Here is a 23,804-nt window from a genome sequence, read left to right on the forward strand (position 1 = left end):
CTGTTGCTTCATTTACTTGACTAGTGAGTACTTTAAAGAAGAATTAATTAATTTAATTTTTAAACTTGTCATTATATTATAGCATAGAAATGTTTGCCTTATTCTATTTTTAAATAGCAGGGTTTTATTTTTTTTTCTTTGATCAAAGACAAGAGTATTTAAAATTATTTCAACATTCAATTCTACAGAAGCACTTACTTCTTGAGTAGGATATCAGAACAGCACTGGGGGGAAAACTTTCTTTGTTACTTCCTGGAAACTGAAGAAAGAAGAAAAAGTGGTTTTAGAGAAGTGAGCAAAACTGACATCACTTTGCTGTAGAGTGTGACTGCCAGTAGTTACATTTTGCTTGACAGAGGAAGCTGCTTCTTGGATTATAAGGACGTGTTTCAATGTATGCGTACAGCCTGTTCTACATTTGATGCTGGGGACTTTGCATGACTTTCATAGAGAGCAATAACTTTTATTTTACTTTCCAGAGACAGACATCCACATGCTGTTTTGTAAGGAAACATATAATCCCTGGATATAACCATGTTTTTGTGGCTAGAACTCTTGGTGTTTGGCTTGGCTCTTGTGGACAAGGAAGTTTTCACAAATGGTAGGTGCCTTCATTTGTTTTGATACCAGAGGTCCTCTTGGTAATTGTAGCAACAGCCTTGAATCAGTCTGATCAAATAATCAGCTCTAAAGCTGAAAGTCAGTCTCTCAAGCTTGGGGTTGTTGGTTTTTTTGGCTGAAAAGTTGGAGTTGGTCTAAACTTTAAAAGCATTAGGCCTTGATATCCCTCTTTTTGAGTCCCCCAATTCTATGATCATCAAACCCCTCAAACTAAACACCACCATTTGGTTGAGTAAAATTCAGGTACAGCCTTGAGTTATATAAACAAGCAGCATGCAGAAATGAGCTCTAAATACTCCTGCAATATTCGAGGAAACAGAGGTGTCCACATAGAAGTAATTTCCTTCTCACAAGGAACTTTTTAAAAAAAATTCCAGATAACTTCATCATTTGGGATCTGAACCATGTGGTTAGTTATTTTCCCCCCTCACTGCCTCTGAGGCTGTCCACTAGGGGTTAAGGTCTTCCTTCATTGCCTATGTTGTCTTTGGGTTGTGCAAACTATAATGGAAGTGTTCACACCACAGTGAAGGTGCAGTGACTTTTCCCAGATCTTCTTAGGAATAGATTTTTTTTTATGGTTTTCTTTTTCAATTCAAATGTGCTGCAAATTGGGAGCTTTTTTTGTGAAGAACATTTAAGACTGCAGTCCTACTGCTGTTAAGTATGATACCACATGTAACTCAACAGATTCACATTTAAATGTTGCACAAATACAGTTTTTTCACATTTCTTTAAGCAATAATGTAACAGTGAATTTCCCCTGCTTTAAGATGGACTTCTGCATTACATTTTGAGCCACTCCCTAATCTCAGATCCTGTATTTAGTTCCTCAGATTTCAAGCTCTACTGCATCACATATTTTTTGTTCTTTTTTAGTTAAAATCATCATCAGATTATCAATGATGCCAATATGTTGCATATAGATATAGTCTATAGAGGTATTCATAATGGCCAACACATCTATATTTTTTGTTTTATGATGTCCCAGATTAGAAATCTAATTTTATACACGTTCCTCCACTAGTTGGAGGTTACGTGTCTTAGGCAGTATTGTACTGCCATTTTATTTCAATTGCACTTAACCAAGCTTGTGAACCATTTTGAGTATCTGGAAACCTGAACTTATTGCACAGTATAACTCTCAGTTCTTTGGAAACCCCAAAGATTACCATTTTGGATTCAGGCAAATAATAAAAAAATTATTATTCACAGGAAAAAAATTGCTTCACTTGATAAAAGAGTTTGTGCATCTTTTAGGTCTAGCTGGTGAGAAGATGGTAATGGCTTGATTTATAATAATAGCCTGATCACAGGAAGGGTTGAACCCTTATCTGTATCCTCTTTGAAAGTATATTTCTGCGCGTTTTTGCAAGCTAAAACTAGCAGGAGGTTTCTAAATCTATTTCTGCTGAATGTACAGTTTAGTAACAGTATAAACACTGTATTACTTTATATAACACTGGCCCTCCAGCTTTTAAGAATTCTCATTCCCATTGCTCAATTTCAATAATTCCTCAAGTGGTTAGAAAATATTGAGATCTCACAGTTTACATCTTCTGCTGTTGGTAATGCCACTGGTGGGATTTTTTCCCCTTTCCACTGATGATGTCTAGCCTGATCACAAAAGTGCACTATCCATTAAGAAACAAGGCAAAGGGAGACTGCAAAATTTATACCAGAATATATATAAAATATTAGCTAATAACATTCACAGCTTCTCATAAAATACAGACTTACAACAGTTCATTTAACGGCTGTTCCAAGTCACAACGGCACTTGGAAAAGTGACTTTGTGACCGTTTCCCACAATTACGACCATTGTAGCATCTCCCTTGTCAAAATTCAGATGCTTGGCAACTTACTCATGTTTATGACAGTTGCAGGGTCTCAGTTTCACATGATTCCCTTTTGCGACCTTATAACAAGTAAAGTTTTTTTAATCATTGGATTTATATTATGTATTGTTGTTGTGGGCCGCTACGAGTCTTCGGAGAGAAGCGGCATACAAATCTAATAAATAATAAATAATAATAATAATAATAAAGTCAATGGGAAAGCCAGATTCATTTAAGAACCGTGTCCCTAATGTAACACCTGCAGTTAGTCACATGAAAACTGTGGCAAGAAAGGTGGCATTCATTTAAGAAATCTCTCACTTAGCAAGAGAAATTTAAGGCTCAGTTGTGGTTGTAAGTCAAGGAATACATTTATATGAACTTTTTTTAAAAAAAGTTCTAATATTGCAACAAATGAGAGCAGATTTAATTCTGGAATAAATACATTATGATGATTTTTTATCCATATCCTGCCTGGATATGGAAATCTAAGAGTTATAGAAGTTTCAAAGTGGGCCAACATGTATGGAAGGGCCCGGCACAACATATTTGTGCTTAAGCTGTTTTTCACCTAAAAGACTAGTAGTGCATTACTCACTAATGATTCTTCATGCAACAACCCATTGTTTTCTTGCCAAATTATTGTTATAAGGAGAGTATGAGAATGAAGAGCCCCATTTTTCTTTCTAGTGCGTAGTTCTGTCCAGGTGATTCTGCCTTTGTTGTCTACAGCTAATGCTGTCTACAGCTAATTCATTTAAGCTTAATTTGCGACTTGCTAAAATTGCTACAAAAATTTAAAAAGCAGTTTGTATACATCTGTATTTTGGTGGGGCAGAAGGCAGAAGGAGGAAGTATTCTTCTGTGAACATTTACTACACAGTTTAATTCACTTTTTAAGGCATGAATGAAAATGAAAAACATTTTTGAAATGTTAATGTTAAAATTTAAAATACTAGTGTCAACATAAAGTCACCATGATTCAACAATCCATTAAAATGATCCACATTTCAGTATTTATGCCTGTTACATGAGTGAATCTGTTCAAATTTTAAAATTGAAAAAAAGAATCTGAGAGTCCAGCGCTGACACAGATTTCCTGAATAAGAGTATCAGTATTGAAATTTCAGTCTCTTTTTTGTTTTTTAAATCTTGTAATTTTTCTCCCTGCACTACTTTATAAAGATTTGCATTCAGGTCTTTTGCCATGTGAGATTGATAGAATCTTGGTGACATTTTGCAAGGTCCCATTCATCAAAATGTCGGCAAGATTCTATCACTCTTACACGGCAAAAGACCGAAATACACCAAGACCTACCTACCTATACTTGTGAAATGGGATTTGAACCTGGGACTCTGCCTTGTAAGGCAGAAGCCTTAGCCTCTAGCCTACAGGCTCATTTCTTGTATCAATAGATGGATGGATAGATAGATAGATAGATAGATAGATAGATAGATAGATGGATGGATGGATGGATGGATGGATGGATGGATGGATGGATGGATGGATTTTGACAAAATATAACTGCATCATAAAATATAGAAAAATGAGAATTTTAAAGGAACTGTACTTACATACTAACTTGACAATGTAAAAATTTCTTATATAGGAGATGGGAAGCATAACAAAGAATCAAACAAACAAACAAACTGCAAACAGAACAATTTTTCCTGACATTTTTGTCAAAATATTCTTATATGATTGTTAAAACGGCTGTAATAAATACATGGCAGTAATAAGACTTCTTGTACCCATTGTTGTTGTTTTCTTTTGTTACTGCAGAACGGGACTGCTAAATTCAGAAAAGTACAAATTTCAAAGAAGTCTGTTGACATGTTGTTACATATTGAAATTAGAAAATGAGCATTAAAATGTTTTCTGAATACCTTTCTTCCCAATGGTCTTGTTAAATGCTGATTAAATTGGTCATCAACTTATTAAATTGGTCATCAAGAGAGAGACTATAAGGCTTGAATGACTGTGGTATGAAAGCATATATATGCAATGGAGGACAAAAATGTGTTTCTTCTTCAACCATTTCTCATGCTGTTGCAGCCCAGTGTTTATTTCTGCAGCTTCCCTGTATTGTGACTTCATATGATGTTGAACAGGGAGAGCTATGTGGCAATAATTTTCTCCAACTACCAGATTGCAATCTTCTTTGCTTGCTTGACATAGATAGCCAGGATATCCTAACAAATTGCTGTTATATAAATGCTAACTATTACCTAAGCGTTAGAAACTATGGTTCTAGATATATCAGCTTCTTAACTGAGAAGTAAGGAAGAAAGTCTCTTTTTCTTCCCTTAATTATAATTTTGGAAGGGGTGAGCTACTCCCCGGGCTGGGGGAGGAACGCAGTGGGTTATTAAAAATGGAGCTTTACCTCAGAGTACCCAATTTGCGCTGAAAGATGTTGAAAGAAAATGCAGGGTGTCCTGCATAAGCTATGCCCACAGTGTGGTAGTAAAAATTTTGGTAGCCCGTCACTGGAATAGTTGCATGTTGGTCTTCTCTTCTGTGTTTGTACAGGTAGTCCTTGACTTGTAACAGTTCATTTAGTGACTATTCAAAGTTACAATGGCACTGAAAAAAGAGACATTATTATTTTTCACACTTATGGCACCTGATCACATTTATGGTCAGGTGATTTACATTAAGATGCTTAACTAATTCAGATTTATGACGGAGAGAATCTTGGAGTCACACGATCCCCTTTTGCACCCTATTAGTTAATGGGGCAACCAGATTCAATTAACAACCATGTTATTAATTTAAGAACTGCAGTGATTCACTCTGAGTCTTCGGAGAGGGGCAGCATACAAATATAATAATAATAATAATAATAATAATAATAATAATAATAATAATAATAATAATAATAATAAATGTGGTGAGAAAACTTGTAAAATGGAGAAAATTCATTTAACACATTTCTTACTTTAACAACATAAATTTTGGGCTCAGCTGTAAGTTGAGGACTACATGTACATCTATCACATCACTTGTGACAAGAATATTGTATGTACTTTTGAGCAAGAAAAGGTCCTCTTTTTGTGAAAGAGGAAAGTGCTGTCATGGATATTTCTGAAAATAAAACCAAAAGAGAGCATTTACAAATATTTGATTAAGCACATAGGAATTTTCCCATCAGAGTAACTGCTGCCCCTCCACTCCTACCCAAGTTCTCGTATTCTGACTTTCACTTCTACTCTTACCACATAAATTAGTCTGGGAGATACTCCCCCCCCCCACCAACCTAATTTATCTTTAGGGCAGAGCAAGGGAGATGAAAGAAAAGTTTAAATATGCTGTAGGTAAATAAGGAGCTACAGTCCGAAGCTCTGTCTGCCTTGGATGGGTTGTTGCAGCTCTGTAGTCTGGGAATGACTCTGTTACTTAATGTACAGGTAGCATCTGTGATAAGCAGTACCTCTGCACAATTGTAGCTGGTGCAGTCTGTTTTGGCAAGAGTTATTCCCACTTGGATGGTGTGCAACATGCTTACTATGAGGGTGATCCTCAGGAAAGGTCTTGTGGTTGCTGTTGTTGATGCCAGATGCTTGACTGCTATTGGGGATCAGATAAAGACTCTGCTTGTTGCCAACTGCTTACCATATCTTTGGAATTGACCTTTAAAGACCTATATGGTTTATAATCCAATTATCATGGGACCATCTCTTTTCTTACAAAATTGTCTAGACTTTATTATCTGCAGCAGTGGTTCTCAACCTGTGGACCCCTGAGTGGGGGGGTGACAATGTCATCACAGAGGCTTGAAGAGATGTTATGATTTAAGTCTTGAGTTAAGTCTTGCGGGATCAGTGGCCATGGTTTGTGACCATAAAAGATTTTTAAAGGGGTCCATGGTGAAGAAAAGATTGAAAACAACTGATGTAGGAAAGATGTGTTTGAAGTGACCCTATACGTTTCTTTTTCTAGCACATTATCTGATTCTTGAGGAACTTGTCTTTTATTTTATGTACACTGAGAGCATATGCACCAAGACAAATTCTTTGTGTGTCCAATTACACTTGGCCAATAAAGAATTCTATTCTGTTCTGTTCTGTTCTGTTCTATTCCATTCCATTCCATTCTATCCAGTGATTCTATCCGCTGTTACTCCGTTAGAAAATGAGTAAAATGTACTTCTTTCCGCAGGCTTTTGTAACATTGTTATTACCTGTTTAAATGTTAATGTATGGCTTCTAACCATATATTCTATTTTTCTTTTAATTTTAATTTTGTTAATTATCTTGAGTACACTTCACAGTAGAAAGGTAGAGAAACTAAACAATCATTCAAAGCTCTCTCGTATTGTAAAGTTACATTTGAGAGCCTGGCACCTTACAATCCTTCTGAATTACCAAATTGTTTGCCCTACTACATTTGTTTCAATGTTTTCCCTAACTAGTTCTTATATTTATTCATTTATTAATATCTCACTTTTTCTCTAGGAGCTTAAAGTTACATTCTTTCTTCCACATTAACACAAGTTTGTGAGGGAGATTGGAGTGGGACTAGCACATTGATAGTGACTCACTGCAGATTTCTACCTGGATCTGCTGATAAAAAACAACCAACTCTTCTTGTGTTCTGAGTAACACAGACATTGAGTCTAGCTAGTGTATTAATTTCCTACAATGTCCATGACTTAGGGTACACCACGGCATTGTGAAGTGGTGGTTGTGTTCCTTCATAGCATTTGTGCCCTTATATTAACCCAGAAATTCCTGCCAGTAGAGAGAGATTTTCCACCAAGTTTAGCTCGCCCAGGTCACACTGCAACCTACAGCTTAGTGGGGGAGTTTAGTTGGAATGAGAAGTTAAAATGTACTGATAAAAAGAAACCATTCTCAACATCCTGCCACGTGTGTTGCTAAAAATGCTCCACGCTTTAAAAAGAGTAATAATAAAGAAGACCAATGTAAGAAAATAACCAATCCTATGTCCTACATGGGTCTCAATTACCGCATTTCTTTCACTTGTGCACCATTGAGAGGAAATAATTTTGAGGAAGGTTGGTAGGTATAAAATGCAAGGAGAAAAAAAGGAGAACCTTTGTCTCCTTTCTAAACTTACAGAAAATAGGACCTTTAAAAGTGCAAAAGTGTGTTAGGGCAGGAGCCACCAACCTTTGAGACCTTAGGGACCACTAATTTCATAATTTTAAATTCTGTGGACAACTACTATGTTTTTTTTAAAAAAAGATACAAATCCCAGCGACCGATTAGGACTGGTTCTCTGTAGCAGCCCCGGCCCTCTGGAATCAGCTCCTCCCAGGGATTAGGACTGCCCCCACCCTCCTTGCCTTCCGTAAACTTCTGAAAACCCACCTATGTCGTCTGGCATGGGGAAATTGATTCCCCCGGCTGCCCCGCTTTATGTATGGTCTGTTGAGTTGTGTGATTGTTTTTAATAAGGGTTTGTTAATGTGTTCTATTTTTAATATTGGATTTGTAGACTGTGCTGTTTGTTGGAAGCCGCTCCGAGTCCTCGGAGAGGGGCGGCATACAAATCTAATTAATAATAATAATAATAATAATAATAATAATAATAATAATAATAATAATAATAATTTGATGTAAGTTAAAAAATGCAAATTATTTTTCTGTGGACCTCCAAAATTTTCTCATGGCCCACCAGTGGTCTATGGACCAGTGGACCACAGTGTTAGGCATTTTCTAAAAAAAAAAGCAAGGATACTACAGTCTTGTGAATATTTTCTCTAGTTTCTCCAATAATGAGATCTGCTCTATTGAAGCAGCGCCCTCCATTCATTGTTCCAACCAAATTGCTCAGAGTTTTAGGGTGCTCTGAAATTCTTATGGATGGTGATCAGGATATGAAAGCCTTGGTTGATGTATTTGATGTTTATGAAAGCAAGGGTTGATGTATTTTAGAATTATTAAAGCATTTATAGGAAGAAAATGAAAACTCTGATGTTCCAGATGTTGCTAAAGTACAGCTTCAGCAACTTCATCTAGCAGGGCTCATTGCGAGGGATGTTGGGGGCTTATAATCTAGCAACATCTGAAATGCTACAGCTCCTTCTGGGGATCCTCTGAAATGTGGGTTGCTAGATCAGGCAGTTGGGGCTGAAACATGTCGGTAAAGTCATTTATTTCATGCTTTTGTTGGAGAAAATGATTGATCTTGAAACTAATACTCAAGTAGTACACATATGTCCCCCCATGCAAAAAAAAATTCTGGTCAATTGTGTTTGATTCTCAAAGACTTGCCTGAAAAAATAAATCTCTTTACTTGGCAAGGTTTTTCAGAAATAGTTTGCCATTATCTCCTTCCTAAGGCTGAAAAAAAAAGTAACTGTCTAAAGGTACGAGTCTATGGAGAGAGGCTGCCAACAAATCCAATAAATAAATAAATAAATAAATAAATAGATAGATAGATAGATAGATAGATAAATAGATAAATAGATAAATAGATAAATAGATAAATAGATAAATAGATAAATAAATAAATAAATAAATAAATACATACATACATACATACATACATACATACATACATACATACGGCTCGGTGCCTAAGTTGGAACTTGTTTATTTTATTTATTTATTTATTTATTTATTTATTTATTTATTCATTCATTCATTCATTCATTCATTCATTCATTCATTTATTTATTTATTTATTTATTTATTTATTTATTTATTTATTCGATTTTTATGCCGCCCTTCTCCTTAGGCTCAGGGCGGCTTACAACATGTTAGCAATAGCACTTTTTTAACAGAGCTAGGCTATTGCCCACACAATCCGGGTCCTCATTTTACCCACCTCAGAAGGATGGAAGGCTGAGTCAACCTTGAGCCGGTGGTGAGATTTGAACCGCTGACCTTCAGATCTACAAGTCAGCTTCATTGGCCTGCAGTACAGCACTCTACCTGCTGCGCCACCTCGGCCTCCTCATTGTCTCCTGATATCTAACCTGATGCTTTAACTACCACACCAAACTGGATGGTGTACAGAGGTGGGTTCTTTACACTTCAGACTGGTTCGCCTGAACCCACTGGTGACATCATGAAGATATCACTGAAGCAGATTGGTCGGTGCTGGTCAGTGGGGGCCACCATCTTTTTTATTTTTATTTTTTAAAAATATTATTTTGCTTTTGTGCCTGTACAGAAGCTGAGTTTCCAGCACTGTGCACAAGTTGCCATTTTGTTTTCATTTTTAAAAGGGTGCTTTGCACTGCACATGTGCAAGCCCACACAGCATGGAAGTGAAGTGGCAGCGATGTAATTTGAAACCCACCCCTTGCCTGAAGGGTCCACAAATACAATCCTGAATAAAAGGAATACAGTCCATATTTTTAGATTTTACCGCAAGAATAATATGTGTTTATTTCCCACTTTTATTATTTTTACAAAATAATCAAGGCAGCAAACCTAACTGACACACCTTCTTCCTCCTATTTTCCCCACAACAACCACACTGAGAGAGTGACTGATTCAAGATCAACTTTTTAAAGTGATCTTGGCTCAGAAATTTTAAGCAGAAGTCAAATCTGAAAAGGTGCCCCTTCAAAATGAAACTAGGCTGGGTGGTCTTCTAATGAAGTCATGAGATAAACTAAATATTAGCTACAAAATAATACAAATACCACATCCTATTAGTCATTCTCCTTTCTCAATAATATCTAGTGGCTTACATGAGGAAGAAATAATCACTGCTTTCAAGCTGCTAAAAGGCCCCAATGATACCTCAATTCTCTACACCCAGCTGGGTTAACATGTACAAGTTATTTTTCAAATAATGGAATGGTAATAGTGCTGGTTGTAACTTTGGGTTCTTGAGTAAACTGAACCCCACCAAACTCTGGCTTTCATTTTTTTAAAGTGAAAGTAACTGTGATAAAAAATGTATTAAAATAATTTTTCTATTTCTACATCAGAGTCCATGGCGGGTTTTATTCATATAAAGTATTTTATAAGGCACATTACAACCAAATCATACAAAAGAAATAAACTCTCAATCTAAGTGCTGATGCAAAGACCAAAACAACAACAACAAACAAATAAAATCCTTCAAGTTGAGGTTAACCTCTGGTGACATCATGGACAAGTCCATGTAATTTTCTTGGCAATAATACAAAGTAGTTTTCATTGCCTTTTTATAGTTTTCTTTTTTTTCTAACTTCCTGGTCTAGCTTAGTCCTAGTGGTTTCACTAACAAGGTCCAACCAAGCTATTAACTTTTTTGGACTAATAAGTAAGCTTAAATGTAGTTTAAAGCCAGAATCCATTGTAGTGAATTATGTTCAAGATTTAACCAGATTTGAGACTGCTTAGTTTTGGGGGATCAGCTTCACATTCAAATTTGTTTAAATTAAAGGTTATACGAAGCAGACAAGTTTGCTTTAAAGCTAGTTCCTTGGCTAAAATTTAAGCCTTTGTTGTACCATCTTATGGCTAATGTTCTTAAAAAACACATAACAATTTGATAAAATAGCTGTAAATCTTAAATTTTTAGTAGTTATTTTTCAGTTCCAAGTAAAATATATTTAACTTTGCAAGGCATGATTCCAAGAATCAAAAATATGTTTTGATTCATAACTTACTGCATTTGTTTATATCATGCAGACAAATGTTATTTTTTTAAAAAAATATTTATTTTAAATCAAAGTGGTAAATCATAATCCCTTCCTTCCTTCCTTCCTTCCTTCCTTCCTTCCTTCCTTCCTTCCTTCCTTCTTTCCTTCCATCTATCCATACTTCCTTCCTGTTGTGAGCCTTCTAAAATTTTCTGGACATAATTATGATGGCTGAATTATTTATTGTTGATCTATATCTCAATTTATGTGGCCCCCAATCTCAAATTCATGAATTTAGACAGTAAACATTATATATATCTTAAAAAGTATAAAAATAAAAATAAAAAGGCAATGACAACATATACATAAACATCAGTCAAGGTATAAAATAAACTTAGCAGTAACAAACCAACATAACCAATACTGTATATGGTATCAATTGTATCTCCTGACCCCCAAGCCCGGTAAAATAATTTAGGGTAACAATAGGAAAAAGAAGCAACTCAAACTTATGCCCTGTGTACTTTGTATATTTCAGCGTCTTTCTTTTTGTTAAAAAAATCATTTTGTTTATTAACTTTAGAAGGCTTTTTAGAATTGACAAGAAAAAGGCTGTGGTAAGAATGAAATGGGAAAGCACAGCTGGAGAATGAATTTCTAGCAGGAGATGCCATCTGCTGAGTTTCAGCTGCATATATCAATAAAATAGGACCCTTGCAAGAGGTCATGCTTGCTCTCCTTTTAAGAACTACTAAGCCATTTATCTATTTTCAAATATTTTCTCCATTCTTTCAAATAAAAGAAAGAAAGAAATCCTTTTGTGGCTGTGGTTATCTAGATGTTTAAAAACTAGGTATGATTCTTTTAGAGTGCGCCACAAATGTACATAATGTTCAAAAGAAAAGCAGGCTATTTTTTCGCTCTTTTTTAAAAAAATCCCCTTTTGCTCTTCAGGGTAGCCATTATTCCTTCTGTGTCAACATGTCCTTAGTTGATATGCTTGCTTGATTCTTCTTTTTCCAGTTCAAAGAGTTTGCATCCTTTTACTCCTAATTCATGAACTTGTGCCTCAATATAGTTAGCACTGTCAACCGGATCTTGACAAATGTATCTTATCTTCTCGTATCTTTTCTTTTATGAATACTGAGACCTTAGCCACCAAAGACAAATTATTTTTGTGTCCAATCACATTTGGCCAATAAAGAATTCTATTCTATTCTATTCTATTCTGTTGTGGTTAGCTCTGGCCCAGCTCCTGCCCCAATGAATGTGGAGGTGGATGTGGGGGAAACATCCACATGCCACAGGCCTGTTTTGCTCCTGATAGAATCTGCTGACGAAGTCTCTTCTGACCAAGGAAGTGTGAGTGACAGGGAAGAGGGGAGTTTGGCAGACAGTCCAGGAGGAGATTAGTATTCCTTATCATCCCTGGATTCTGAACAAGAACTTAAGACAGACCCACGCATGCGGAGAGTGATGCATAGGAGAGAACAACTGAAGGATTATTACAGGAGATAAATGAGGCCACCTGTGGTTGGGTGCGGCTGCTGAATTAGTGCTACAGATAAAAAGAGCAGCGTGCTGATTTAGCCTTGTGGAAGTTTATCTGATTCATAGTTTCGTCAAGATCGTGGTTTTTGCTGTTTCCCTGTTCAAGTTTGTGTGTGGACTTTCTGGACTTTAGAATTGGACTCAATTTCCCAGTTATTGGGTGAGAAATTGGATTGCATGTAACCTGTGCCTTGTGTGTATCAGAAAATCCCTTTGACATTTAAAAAGGGAGCTGTTTCTGTTTTTCTGTTGATAAAGACTTTTGGTTTTTCCTTCTATCGTGTGGTGTGTGCCTTTCTGGACTAATTACCCTGTAATTACGGGTAGTTGGGACACGCCGGCAGAACACTATTCTATTCTATTCTATTCTATTCTATTCTATTCTATTCTATTCTACTCTACTCTACTCTACTCTACTCTACTCTACTCTACTCTACTCTACTCTACTCTAGATCTTGCATTATACATACTTGAGCCAGAATGTTTGTCTGTTTTAAAAGATGTAGATTCTGAGGTATTAAAATTGCCTTTGAAATATTGTTTATATGAATAATATTTAAAATAATTGTACTGGTAGACAAGTGGAAAATGGAAATAGATCAAAGCTGCTCTTGCAAAGAGATATGTTGTTGCAATGTTAGCAATAGCAAATTAGGTTCATGAAATGGATTAAATGAATCACAGAATGTTGTTAAAGAAGATTTCTTCTGGATATATAGTTCATTATTCAAAAAGGATATGAGAACATAAACTCTTGCAAACCATGTCATTTATGGGTTTAAAAAAGGTTTTAGATGTATCACATTTGAAATATGTATCAATTTATGGGAAGGCGACTTAATAACTATTTGTTTAAGCACAGAAGTATGTATAATTCTATACAGAAGTCCTCTAGATATATTTTTATTTTATGTAGAAAGGAAAAAAATCCAAATGAAAACCAGCAATTCTCCACCCTCAACAGTTAGATCACGAAGTTGAATTATTAGGCATTGAAGATAATGGAACACAGGTGCCCTTCTTGAATGAGAAATTTTAGAACTGTAAACCTAGTGATCAATAATTGCACTTTCAAAATAATGATTTTTTTAATCTCCTCAGTAAATACCAGAAAACAAATTCAAAAGAAAGGCACTTTTGTCCAAATCTCATAGGAGGAAATAGCCTCCTACAATATAAAGATCGTCCTTATTTACATTAATATAAACAGTCAATTTATATAAATATAAATTTTGTGTTTGAAAATGGATTCCCCTATCAGGCATACACATTCTGTTTCAGAATTTTGGGACTTGAAAGTTGATTATTGCTTCCTTTTTCCAATCCAACTGAACCAGGAAATGAAGATTTATCCCAAATCAAATAGATTTTAGGGGGATATGAGCCTTAATATCTCAGATATTATATCTGCCTTCTCATTTTTTTATTTAATCCCCACATACCAATAAAATCAGGAACTTAATAAATTTGCTATATACTGAGTTTCTCTTCCATTCCACATCAACAGTTCCTAGTGCAATTAATCAAACCAAAGGCAATTTATGACTCTACAGGTAGCTATGACCTACGAATACAATTGAGGCCAAATTTTCTGTTGCTATATGAAACATTTGTTAAGTGAGTTTTGCTTCATTTTCAAAACTTTTTTTGCCAAATTTGTTAAGTGAATCAGTGCTGTTGTTAAGTAAGTAACATGGTTTTTAAGTTCAACAGGCTTCCCTTTGCTTGTCAGAAGTTTAAAAAAGGGTATCATATGATGCTGAACACTTCAACTGTCATAAATATGAATCAGTTACCAGGTATAACTATGAAAAACAGTCATGAGCTGCTTTTTTCAGAGCTGTTGTAACCTAAATGAGCTATTATAAACTCAGGACTACCTGCATTTCATATTTTTTCCTTGTCTTTTTTCTATTTAAAAGAACAAAAATTATAAATGGAAACTGATACAGTTGTGATTCTCTCCACTTGTCCAGCATCATAAAATCTCACAAATAAGGAAAGATGATTGGACATAAGAAAAAAAAAGTCATCTAAGTAAATGTACTCTAGAGAATAAAGTTTCCTGTAACTGAAATAATAAAAAGTTTTTATAGAGGTACAATTTAAGAGCAGGGAAATGGACCATAGAGCTAGGTCAGGATTATTAAGCGGATGTGTGAATATGCCTTTATTTTAACAGTTTGCTGTGGAAGATGGTGTTATTCTTCTGTGTTTCTTTTCTCCAAAAAAGTATGCTTAAAAAGTGAGGGTCGTGTTCAGGAACAGTCTGTTTTTTCTCCACTTGAAAAATGAGTTCTCCACTCCCAGAAGAAGGCAACCTGACCTGCCATCTCTTTTAGGCTCTATACTATATTACAATTAAGCTTGGAGGGCGAGGAGGGGGAAACCTTTAAAATTTTTCACATAGGAAGGTTTTTTCAAACAGGATTTGAAACCTGACGCATGAATTAGGAAAGTAAAAGTGCTTCCATCTTGTCCTACCATCAGCCAATCACCAATTTTAGAGAATAGGAATGTGTGATATCATCAAATTGCCTCCAGCCAGCAGCTAAAACAACTTTCAGCAGTTTTTCCTGATATAGAATAGAATACAATTTTATTGGCCAAGTGTGATTGGACGCATAAGTGCGTATGTTCTCATGCACATAAAATAAAATATATGTTCATCAAGAATCATAAAGTACAACACTTAATGATAGTCCGGATACAAATAAGCAATCCAATAATATTAGAAATCAATCGGTATAAATTGTAAGGATACAAGCAACAAATTTACAGTCATTTGTGGGAGGAGATTGGTGATGGGAATGACAAGAAGATTAATGGTGCTGCAGACTTAGCAAATACTGTAGTTTAACAACGTTGAGGAAAATATTTGTTTAGCAGAATGATGTCATTCAGGAAAAAGTATATAACATCAAACTGAGCAGTCTTCATTCCGGTCTGTCTCAAGCCATGAGGTCTGGAGTATGCTTCTGTTTTTTTCAATTCCTTGTTTCAATTCCTTGTAAGCAAACTTCTTCATGTCATTTGGCTACTGTGGCCTGTGGTACACTCAAGTCACAGACTGATATAGTCTGCTACCATTTTTGAAGGCTGGTGGGCAGGTATGGGAGGAAATGATGGAAAGTAGCTTTTTTCCCCTCTTAAAAACAAAGTAACAATGATGGAACAGTGAAACGTTGACTCTAGTTTTTTTTTAAATATGTCACTGATGAAGCAGTGCCATTGAAATAAATAAATGGAGTTTGTTTCTGAGTAGGTATATTAGACCAAGTCAGTTTAAACTATACTGTTTAACATATGTAGGCCATAACAAGATTGTCTGCTTTACAAACATTTTCTGCTAAGACTACAACCTAAGAAACAGCTTGCTTCACCTCTAAATCAAGGATGTCAAAGTCGCTGCATCATGTTGTTGTCATATGACATACCATGACTTCCTCCCCTTCGATAAACCCGGAATGGGCGTGGCCAGCACATGACGCATCTGACCTGCAGGCTGCGAGGTTGACACCCCTGTCCTAGGAGATTAAATGTTACTGGTCCATATTAACATGGGTCAAAAACTATGCAGACTTCTTGTATTTTAATATTCAATCTGTAGGTTGTATCTATCTTGCTTTGGGGTGAAGTCCAAATTGAATGGAAATCTTCATTCTATTTCCACATTTGTTTTTGTTTTTTACTTTATTTATTTATTTTGTCAAGTACGTATTGGTAGTATACATAAATTTAACATGATACTAGTTAGAGAGAAACATTAGGACAGGGGACGTTAGGCATGCTGGTGCATTTATGCATGCCCCTTACTGACCTCTTAGGAATCAGGAGAGGTCAACAGTAGATAGTCTAAGGGTAAAGTTTTGGGGGTTAGGTAATGATAGTACAGAGTCAGGTAGTGAGTTCCATGCATTAACTACTTGGTTACTAAAGTCATATTTCTTGCAGTTGGAGTGGTTTACTTTGTGTTTCTATCTGTTGTGTGCTCATGTATTGTTGTGGTTGTAGCTGAAGTAGTTGTTGATGGGAAGGAAGTTGTAGCAGATGATTTTATGGGCTATGCTTCGGTTGTGTTTAAGGCAATGTAGTTCTAAGGTTTCTAAACCTAGGATTGTAAGTCTAGTTGCGTAGGGTATTCTGTTGCGAGTGGAGGAGTGGAGGGCTCTTCTAGTAAAGTATCTCTGGGCATTTTCTAGAGTGCTTATTTCAAAAATGAGGTGTGGGTTCCTGCATTCAAGGATTGGTCTGGCAAAAGTTTTGCATGCTCTGGTTAGTAGTGTGAGATTACTGGAGCAGAAGCTACGTAGGATTAGGTTAACAACTCTTGAAGACTTTTTGGCGGTGTTGTTGCAATGGGCTTTGGCACTTAGGTAAAATGATACTCATTTGATATGAGTATTCCAAGATCTTTAACAAAGTGAGGGTTGTCTGTAAGGTCATGTTTGTTCACTTTGTATTTATGTTCTGATTCTTTTTGTCAATGTGTAGGACAAAGCATTTTATGGTTGAGATTTGGAGTTGCCAGATGTTTGACTATACAGACACAAAGTCAAGTTCTTTTTGGAGAGTAGCTATGTTATCAGTGATGTTGAAAAGTTTTACATTGTCAGTGAAGAGAACACAGTTTCTTGTAATGTGATCACAAAGGTCATTCATATAGAATATGAAGAGTGTTGGTCCAAGTACACTGCCTTGGGGTATTTTTTACCATCCTTGGCATTGCACAAAATGGAATCTGAAGACTTTATTTAAGGCTTAAGTAAAAAAGAAAACCACTTGATTTTTCACAATATGTATTTTGGATCATAAAAGTAGCTTTTAATTTTGTTCTCTATTCAGAGTTGCTTGTTGAGATGGATGACCATGCAGATGGAATGGATAAATAGCAAATAAATAACAATAGGATTGAATATCTAGGAGGAGGAGGAAAGTGTCAGGAAGAGAAAACAAAGTTATACTTGGCTGTTTGGGCTGCAGTATTCAAATACAGCAGCCATGTCATCCTTTAATACAGTGTTTCCCAACCTTGGCAACTTGAAGATATCTGGACTTCAACTCCCAGAATTCACCAGCCAGCATTTGCTGGCTGGGGAATTCTGGGAGTTGAAGTCCAAATATCTTTAAGTTGCCAAGGTTGGGAAACACTGCTTTAATAAGACCAACAGGAAGCATTTTTTCATTGGGTGTTACTAATAAGGAAGAGTTGATGCCTGGAACTGATGAATTGCCTTATCTGCAGCCACATGCATAATGTTGCATTTTCTGAAGGTTGCATTTTCTGCGTTGAGTAATTCCTTGGCCCTCCTTATCTGCTACGGTTTTCCGAAGCCATGTTGCTCTTAACTGATTTTTGTGTGATTGATAACTCTTATTTGTATGAATGCTATTCTATTCTAAATCACAGAAATCTAAACCAAGAAGAGGTTAGCATGTTGTGTGAATGCCACCATTAGGTTGTACTTGACAGTTAAGTAAAGACAGCTAATTAAAGCATTGCTACTTTTGTTTAATATAATATTAAAGCAGCAGCACATAATGTTATGTGAGCTTCCTCTCTTGCCATACTCTGCAATTAATCTCTGAAGGTCCTTTAACCTTTCAGCTGTCATTCTAATAGCAAGATTCACTTTGTGTACTGAATTGTAATAATGATTGAACGATAGGATTAAATCAGTCAGAATAAAATAATAAATTAAATCAAAACAGTCAATGAGCTTAATGCATTTAACCTGATTTTTTAGCTTTCATGTTAGAATTAAGATTGTTCTTCCCCAACTCTGAACTCTATTCAAATACAAAGTCTAGGTAATATTTTTAAAAGCGTAGTAGAATAAAAGCTCATGTATTAAAACTTTGCTTTGACAAAATGTAATATAGCCTGAAGATAGAACGACTTGCATAATATACAGGGGTGTGTTTTGAATTTTCTTGCTGCTGTTCACTCAGTGGCATGCCTCTGGGGCATGAGCACATGCACAATGCTTTAAAAAACGTCTGTGCATGGGCAGAAGCTAAAACCAAGATGACGGTGCCTATGGCAGCACTGAAAAAAACCAGTTTGGGGGCATGGGCCACATGACCAATCTAGGTTTCAGACTGTTCCAGTCACCCAGGCAACCAAGTTACTACTGGTTCTATAGAACCAGGAAGAACCTACCATTGATAAGATATAAGCATGACATGTGATAAAACTCTTTGAATTGATCAGATCACCATGACCTCTTAATGGTAAGGAGGAAACAAGGTGAGTGAAGTGGAATTCACAAATATTATGGCTGTTGGAACATACACCAGATTGATAACAAAAAATTGAAAAAGGCTTGTGTTATTGCAATGACTCACAACTTAGGATATTGAGTCAACCAGTCTAATAAGGAGTTATTTCAGCTTCATGAATTTTCATGAATTGAATATATCATTTGGCTTTTAAGGTAGAAAAGAAGGCAGTTTTATTACTGAGCAATGAAAAATTGTTCAGCCATTTTGAATGCAACATAGGAGATATGAAATCCATTGGCTCTTCATATTACAATGCAGGAAATTCATTTATGTGTGTCTGGTCTGTGCTAAAATTGCGAGGATCGCTTTCTTTTTAAGAAGAAAAGAAAAAAATACAAATATTGAAATGATTGATTTCAAGATGTTTCAATAGTGATTCAGTACCTGACCCCCTTATGTGGGTACAATAAACAATTACATGGTTTATCTACCTCCCTATAGATTTAATCAATATTGATGACATTTGCTTCACTGTCAGCAGAATTAAAGATAATCTAAGGGGCTATTTAGCCTAAGAAAGAGATGTTAAAAAAACTTTTATGACCAATATAAGTGTTATTTGGAAGCAAACTCTACAGGAATTCTGTAAGTAGAACACTAGTAAAAATGTCTGAGAATATAAATTCTTATAAAATTAAAGGTACCATGTATGTTTTCTTTGTCTTTGTGATATAGTATGTAACTACCATCTACATTTTTGAATTCTTCAGTTAGCTAGTTTGGGATACTAGCTTGGGGTACGCCAGTTTTGCTTTCATTCCATATTATTTTTTTCTAAATTTGCTTCAAGGCACCTTCCAGTTAATATAGATATCTGAAAAATAACCACATAAAATTTCATAGGTATTTTAATATGCTAATATTGATAATACTTGCATATGTAGTTTTCCAAGTTGGCATACTTTTCATTAAGCATTTAAAAGAACATATAAGACAGGGGTGTCAAACTTGATTTCATTGAGGATCGCATTAGGGTTGTGTTTGATGTAGGGGAGTCTGGAAGGGTTTGAACATGGTGGATGTGACCAGCTCAACATGACTCGTGTTGGGGGCACTTGTGGTGGCCCAAGTCTCTGCCAGAGAAAACAGGTTCTCGAGTTCCAGTTTCAGCTGTGATGGCCTCCTGTATGGGTAGTCCTCCCTTGCTGTGACAGACTCCATGGGCGTCGTTCCCGAGCTCCATTTTCACTGGCAGAGGCACTGTGGGCTGATCCTTGGCTTTTTCCATGGCCCAGATCTAAGCACCCTGTGGGTCAAAACTGGCTCCCAGGCCTTGAGTTCGACACCCCTGACATAAGATATAATGACTGTTATAACAATATGCAAATGGTCTCTGCTCTATATTTGTGCCTATCTCTGCACTAGCATACACATTTTGGGTGATAATTTGGGAGTTATCCTGTAAAGTGTATCATAAAAGTTTGATAAGGGCTAACTTTGTAGGGCATATGTTTCATTTTAAGATTTAAGAGATGTAAATAATGTAAATTAGCATACATATTTGAATAGATTCAATTTTTTATTCTTCCCTATTTTGATTTCCACTGAAAATCCTTCTAGCATTCTGGGATTTAAGAGGAGGGGGGGATAATTTAGCAATACAGAGCAAACTTTATAGAGACAAGTCTTAAAATTTAATCTTGTTTATCCTAAGTACACTCAACCTACTGAATCTCAAGTTATCCAACAGATTGATCCTTTCCATTCCAATGTACAATATTGTAGTAAATATCATGAAATATATTTTTAACTTTTTCTCTGAACATAATGCTTCTAAATTTATTTATTTATTTAACATATGGCATACCATAAATAGGCTGGCAATATTTATTAATATTTCATCTAGTTTAGTAAAACACAATAAAATATAAGCATCTTTAATTTACAACAGTTCATTTAATGTCCGTTCAAAGTTACAACATCACTGAAAACATGACTTATGACCATTATAGTATACCTGTAGTCATGTAATAAAAATTCAGATGGACTCATGTTTATGAAGGTTGTAGTGTCCCAGGATCATGTAATCCCCTTTTATGACCTTCTGGAAAGCAAAGTCGGGATAAACCAGATTCACTTAACAACCATGTTATTAACTTCACAACTATAGTGATTCAATTAACAACTGTGGCAAGAAAGGCCATAAAATGGGGCAAAATTCACTTAACAAATGTTTTGCTTAGCAGTAGAAATTTTAGGCTCAGTTATGGTTGTAAATTGAGGACTATCTGCATAAATGTTAAAAAGATCTATGTTAAAATACCAGGATCTAGGCCAGGGATGTTAACTCCCGGCAGCACATGACATATCAATACTTTTTTCACTTTCACTAAACCAGATGTGGGCGTGGCCAGCACGTGATGCATCTGGTTAATGGGCCAGGAGTTTGACAGCCCTGGTCTAGGCTGTCTAACCATATGCTCAGGGAATTTATTTATCTATCTATCTATCTATCTATCTATCTATCTATCTATCTATCTATCTATCTATCTATCTATCTATCTATCTATCTATTAGATTTGTATGCCGCCCCTCTCCGTAGACTCGGGGCGGCTCACAACAATAACAAGAACAATGTAAGAACAAATCTAATAATTTAAAAAACACTAAAAACCCCATTATTAAAAGCAAAGAAACACACAAACATTCCATGTATAAACTGTATAGGCCCGGGGAAGTTGTTTCAGTTCCCCCATGCCTGACGGCAGAGATGGGTCTTAAGAACTTTACGAAAGGCAAGGAGGGTGGGGGCAGTTCTAATCTCCAGGGGGAGCTGGTTCCAGAGGGTCGGGGCCGCCACAGAGAAGGCTCTTCTCCTGGGTCCGGCCAAATGACATTGTTTAGTCGACGGGACCTGGAGAAGGCCAACTCTGTGGGACCTAACCGGTCGCTGGGATTCGTGCCGCAGAAGGCGGTCCTGGAGGTATTCTGGTCCGATGCCATGAAGGGCTTTATAGGTCATAACCAACACTTTGAATTGTACCCGGAATTTGATTGGCAATCAATGCAGACTGCGGAGTGTTGGTGTAACATGGGCATATCTTGGAAAGAATTGTATTTGGTGTTGTTTTTTTAAAAAAAAATTAGAACAAAAGTAGACAAACACCTCCAATATCTCAAATTACACATTATAACAGTTGCCAGAATTCTTTTGGAATTTTGGAAAAGAGACATAATCCTTACAAACACTATGAAAATTACTAAAATATTAGAATGTGCAGAGATGTGCAAAATGACAATGCAACTACAGAATAAAGAGGACAAAGAATTTTATAAAATTTGGGAGAATTGGTATAAATGGTTGGAACACACACAAAAAATTCATACAATAAATAATATTACATATGACACGACGGGTGATGAAAGATAATAAGTTAATAAAGTTAAGAATATAATAGACCTATGATTATATTAGTTGGGGGGAATTAGTTGGGATTAGTTAGTTGAGGGAAAGATCAGAAGCAACATGAGAAAATATTATTTACTGAAAGAGTAGTAGATGCTTGGAACAAACTTCCAGCAGACGTGGTTGCTAAATCCACAGTAACTGAATTTAAACATGCCTAGTATAAACATCCTAAGATAAAATACAGGAAATAGTATAAGGGCAGACTAGATGGACCATGAGTCTTCTTCTGCCATCAATCTTCTATGTTTCTATGGTAGCGATACGTAATGCTGTAATGTATATATATAAACTTTTTTCTTTTTTCTTATATATGTTGGTTTTGTATATATGTATATTTTGATTTTTCTATTTTGCATGTTGTGTGTTGATTTGTTTTAAATTCAATAAAAACTTTTTTTTAAAGGAATTGTATTTTGATCTGCATAACAAATCTATTCCCCATTTTATGTCTCTTGAATTTTACTTGCCCTTTTAATAGCTCAGTCCCACTAGGCTTCTTTGACTTCTGCTTTTTCTAAATGTTACTTCATTTTGCTTTTGCTTTTGTTCCATAAAAGAGTGTGCAGGTTTTTGAGTCTCGATCTACAGTAAAATGTGGTACATCTCCCCTGAATGAAGCTTATCTGACTATGGATTCTAGTTGCTACTTAATTTCATATTTCCATTATCTAGTAAAAACATGGATGAAAATGGAAAGGGTGTATATTTGCCATGACTCTGTAATCATAACATTCTTGTCTCTGAAAAAACCTACATTTTATTTGTTGCCACTCGTGATCAAACTAATGTAGTTTAGGAGTTGGACAGGTAAGAGTTAATTCAGCTATTACATTCAGTAGGTGAGTTTCATCTGTTCCCCATGCTGCCTCACAAGGCTCTTGAGAGGATTAAAATGAGGGAGGAATACTATATGTCAGACTGATCCAGAGGAAAAATAAATAGTTATAATAAATAATAGCTGCATTGTTGTGACATTTACATGGCATCCTTGTTAAAACAGTGCGGCTGTCAAAGGAAGATCCATGTTTTAAGAATCTGAAATGTAAAAACACAAACTGTCTTGTACTTGTTCTTGGCTGATAGCGTTATTTCAGTTTTCCAAGGGAAATTAGAACTGGGTCAGGGATTATGGATGTGTGTGACCAGGGGTGGGCTGCTGCCCGGACAGTGGGGAAATGCAGTGGGGTAGCAAAAATGGAGCTCCACCCCCGAGCACCCAATTTACACTGAAAGATGTTGAAAGAAAATGCAGGGTATCCTGCATAAGCCACGCCCACAGTGTGGTAGTAAAATTTTTGGTAGCCCTTCACTATGTGTGACCATTCCCATCTATGCTGTATATGCTGTATCTATGCTGTAAATTCCTTTCCTTTCCTTTGTATTAAAATATCCTTCAATGTTAAATAAGTTGCACTTTCTGCAACACCTCATCTTTCTCCTTTTTAAAGAAACAAGGAAATAAGTGAACTCTAATTAAAATGTGCTTATTTTACCTATGCTACAAATCCCCTCTCCTGTTTTACCCTTCCACTCTGTTTTAACCCT

General features: G+C 35.9%; 1 protein-coding gene across 2 annotated transcripts in view; it reads left to right on the forward strand.

The window, feature by feature from the left end:
• The first annotated feature begins 351 nt into the window (after positions 1-351).
• Positions 352-23,804, forward strand: part of PTPRC (protein tyrosine phosphatase receptor type C) — a 107,260-nt gene continuing 83,807 nt past the window's right edge. The window contains exons 1-2 of one of the 2 annotated variants that reach the window (XM_070746388.1): positions 352-394; positions 480-601. In XM_070746388.1, the coding sequence (XP_070602489.1) occupies positions 535-601 (67 nt within the window). In that variant the 5' untranslated portion in view covers positions 352-394; positions 480-534. The remainder of the gene's footprint in view (positions 395-479; positions 602-23,804) is intronic. The other variant, XM_070746390.1, reaches the window with a different exon arrangement.

Source organism: Erythrolamprus reginae, chromosome 3 (assembly GCF_031021105.1).
Source record: "Erythrolamprus reginae isolate rEryReg1 chromosome 3, rEryReg1.hap1, whole genome shotgun sequence".
NCBI classification, from domain to species: domain Eukaryota; kingdom Metazoa; phylum Chordata; class Lepidosauria; order Squamata; family Dipsadidae; genus Erythrolamprus; species Erythrolamprus reginae.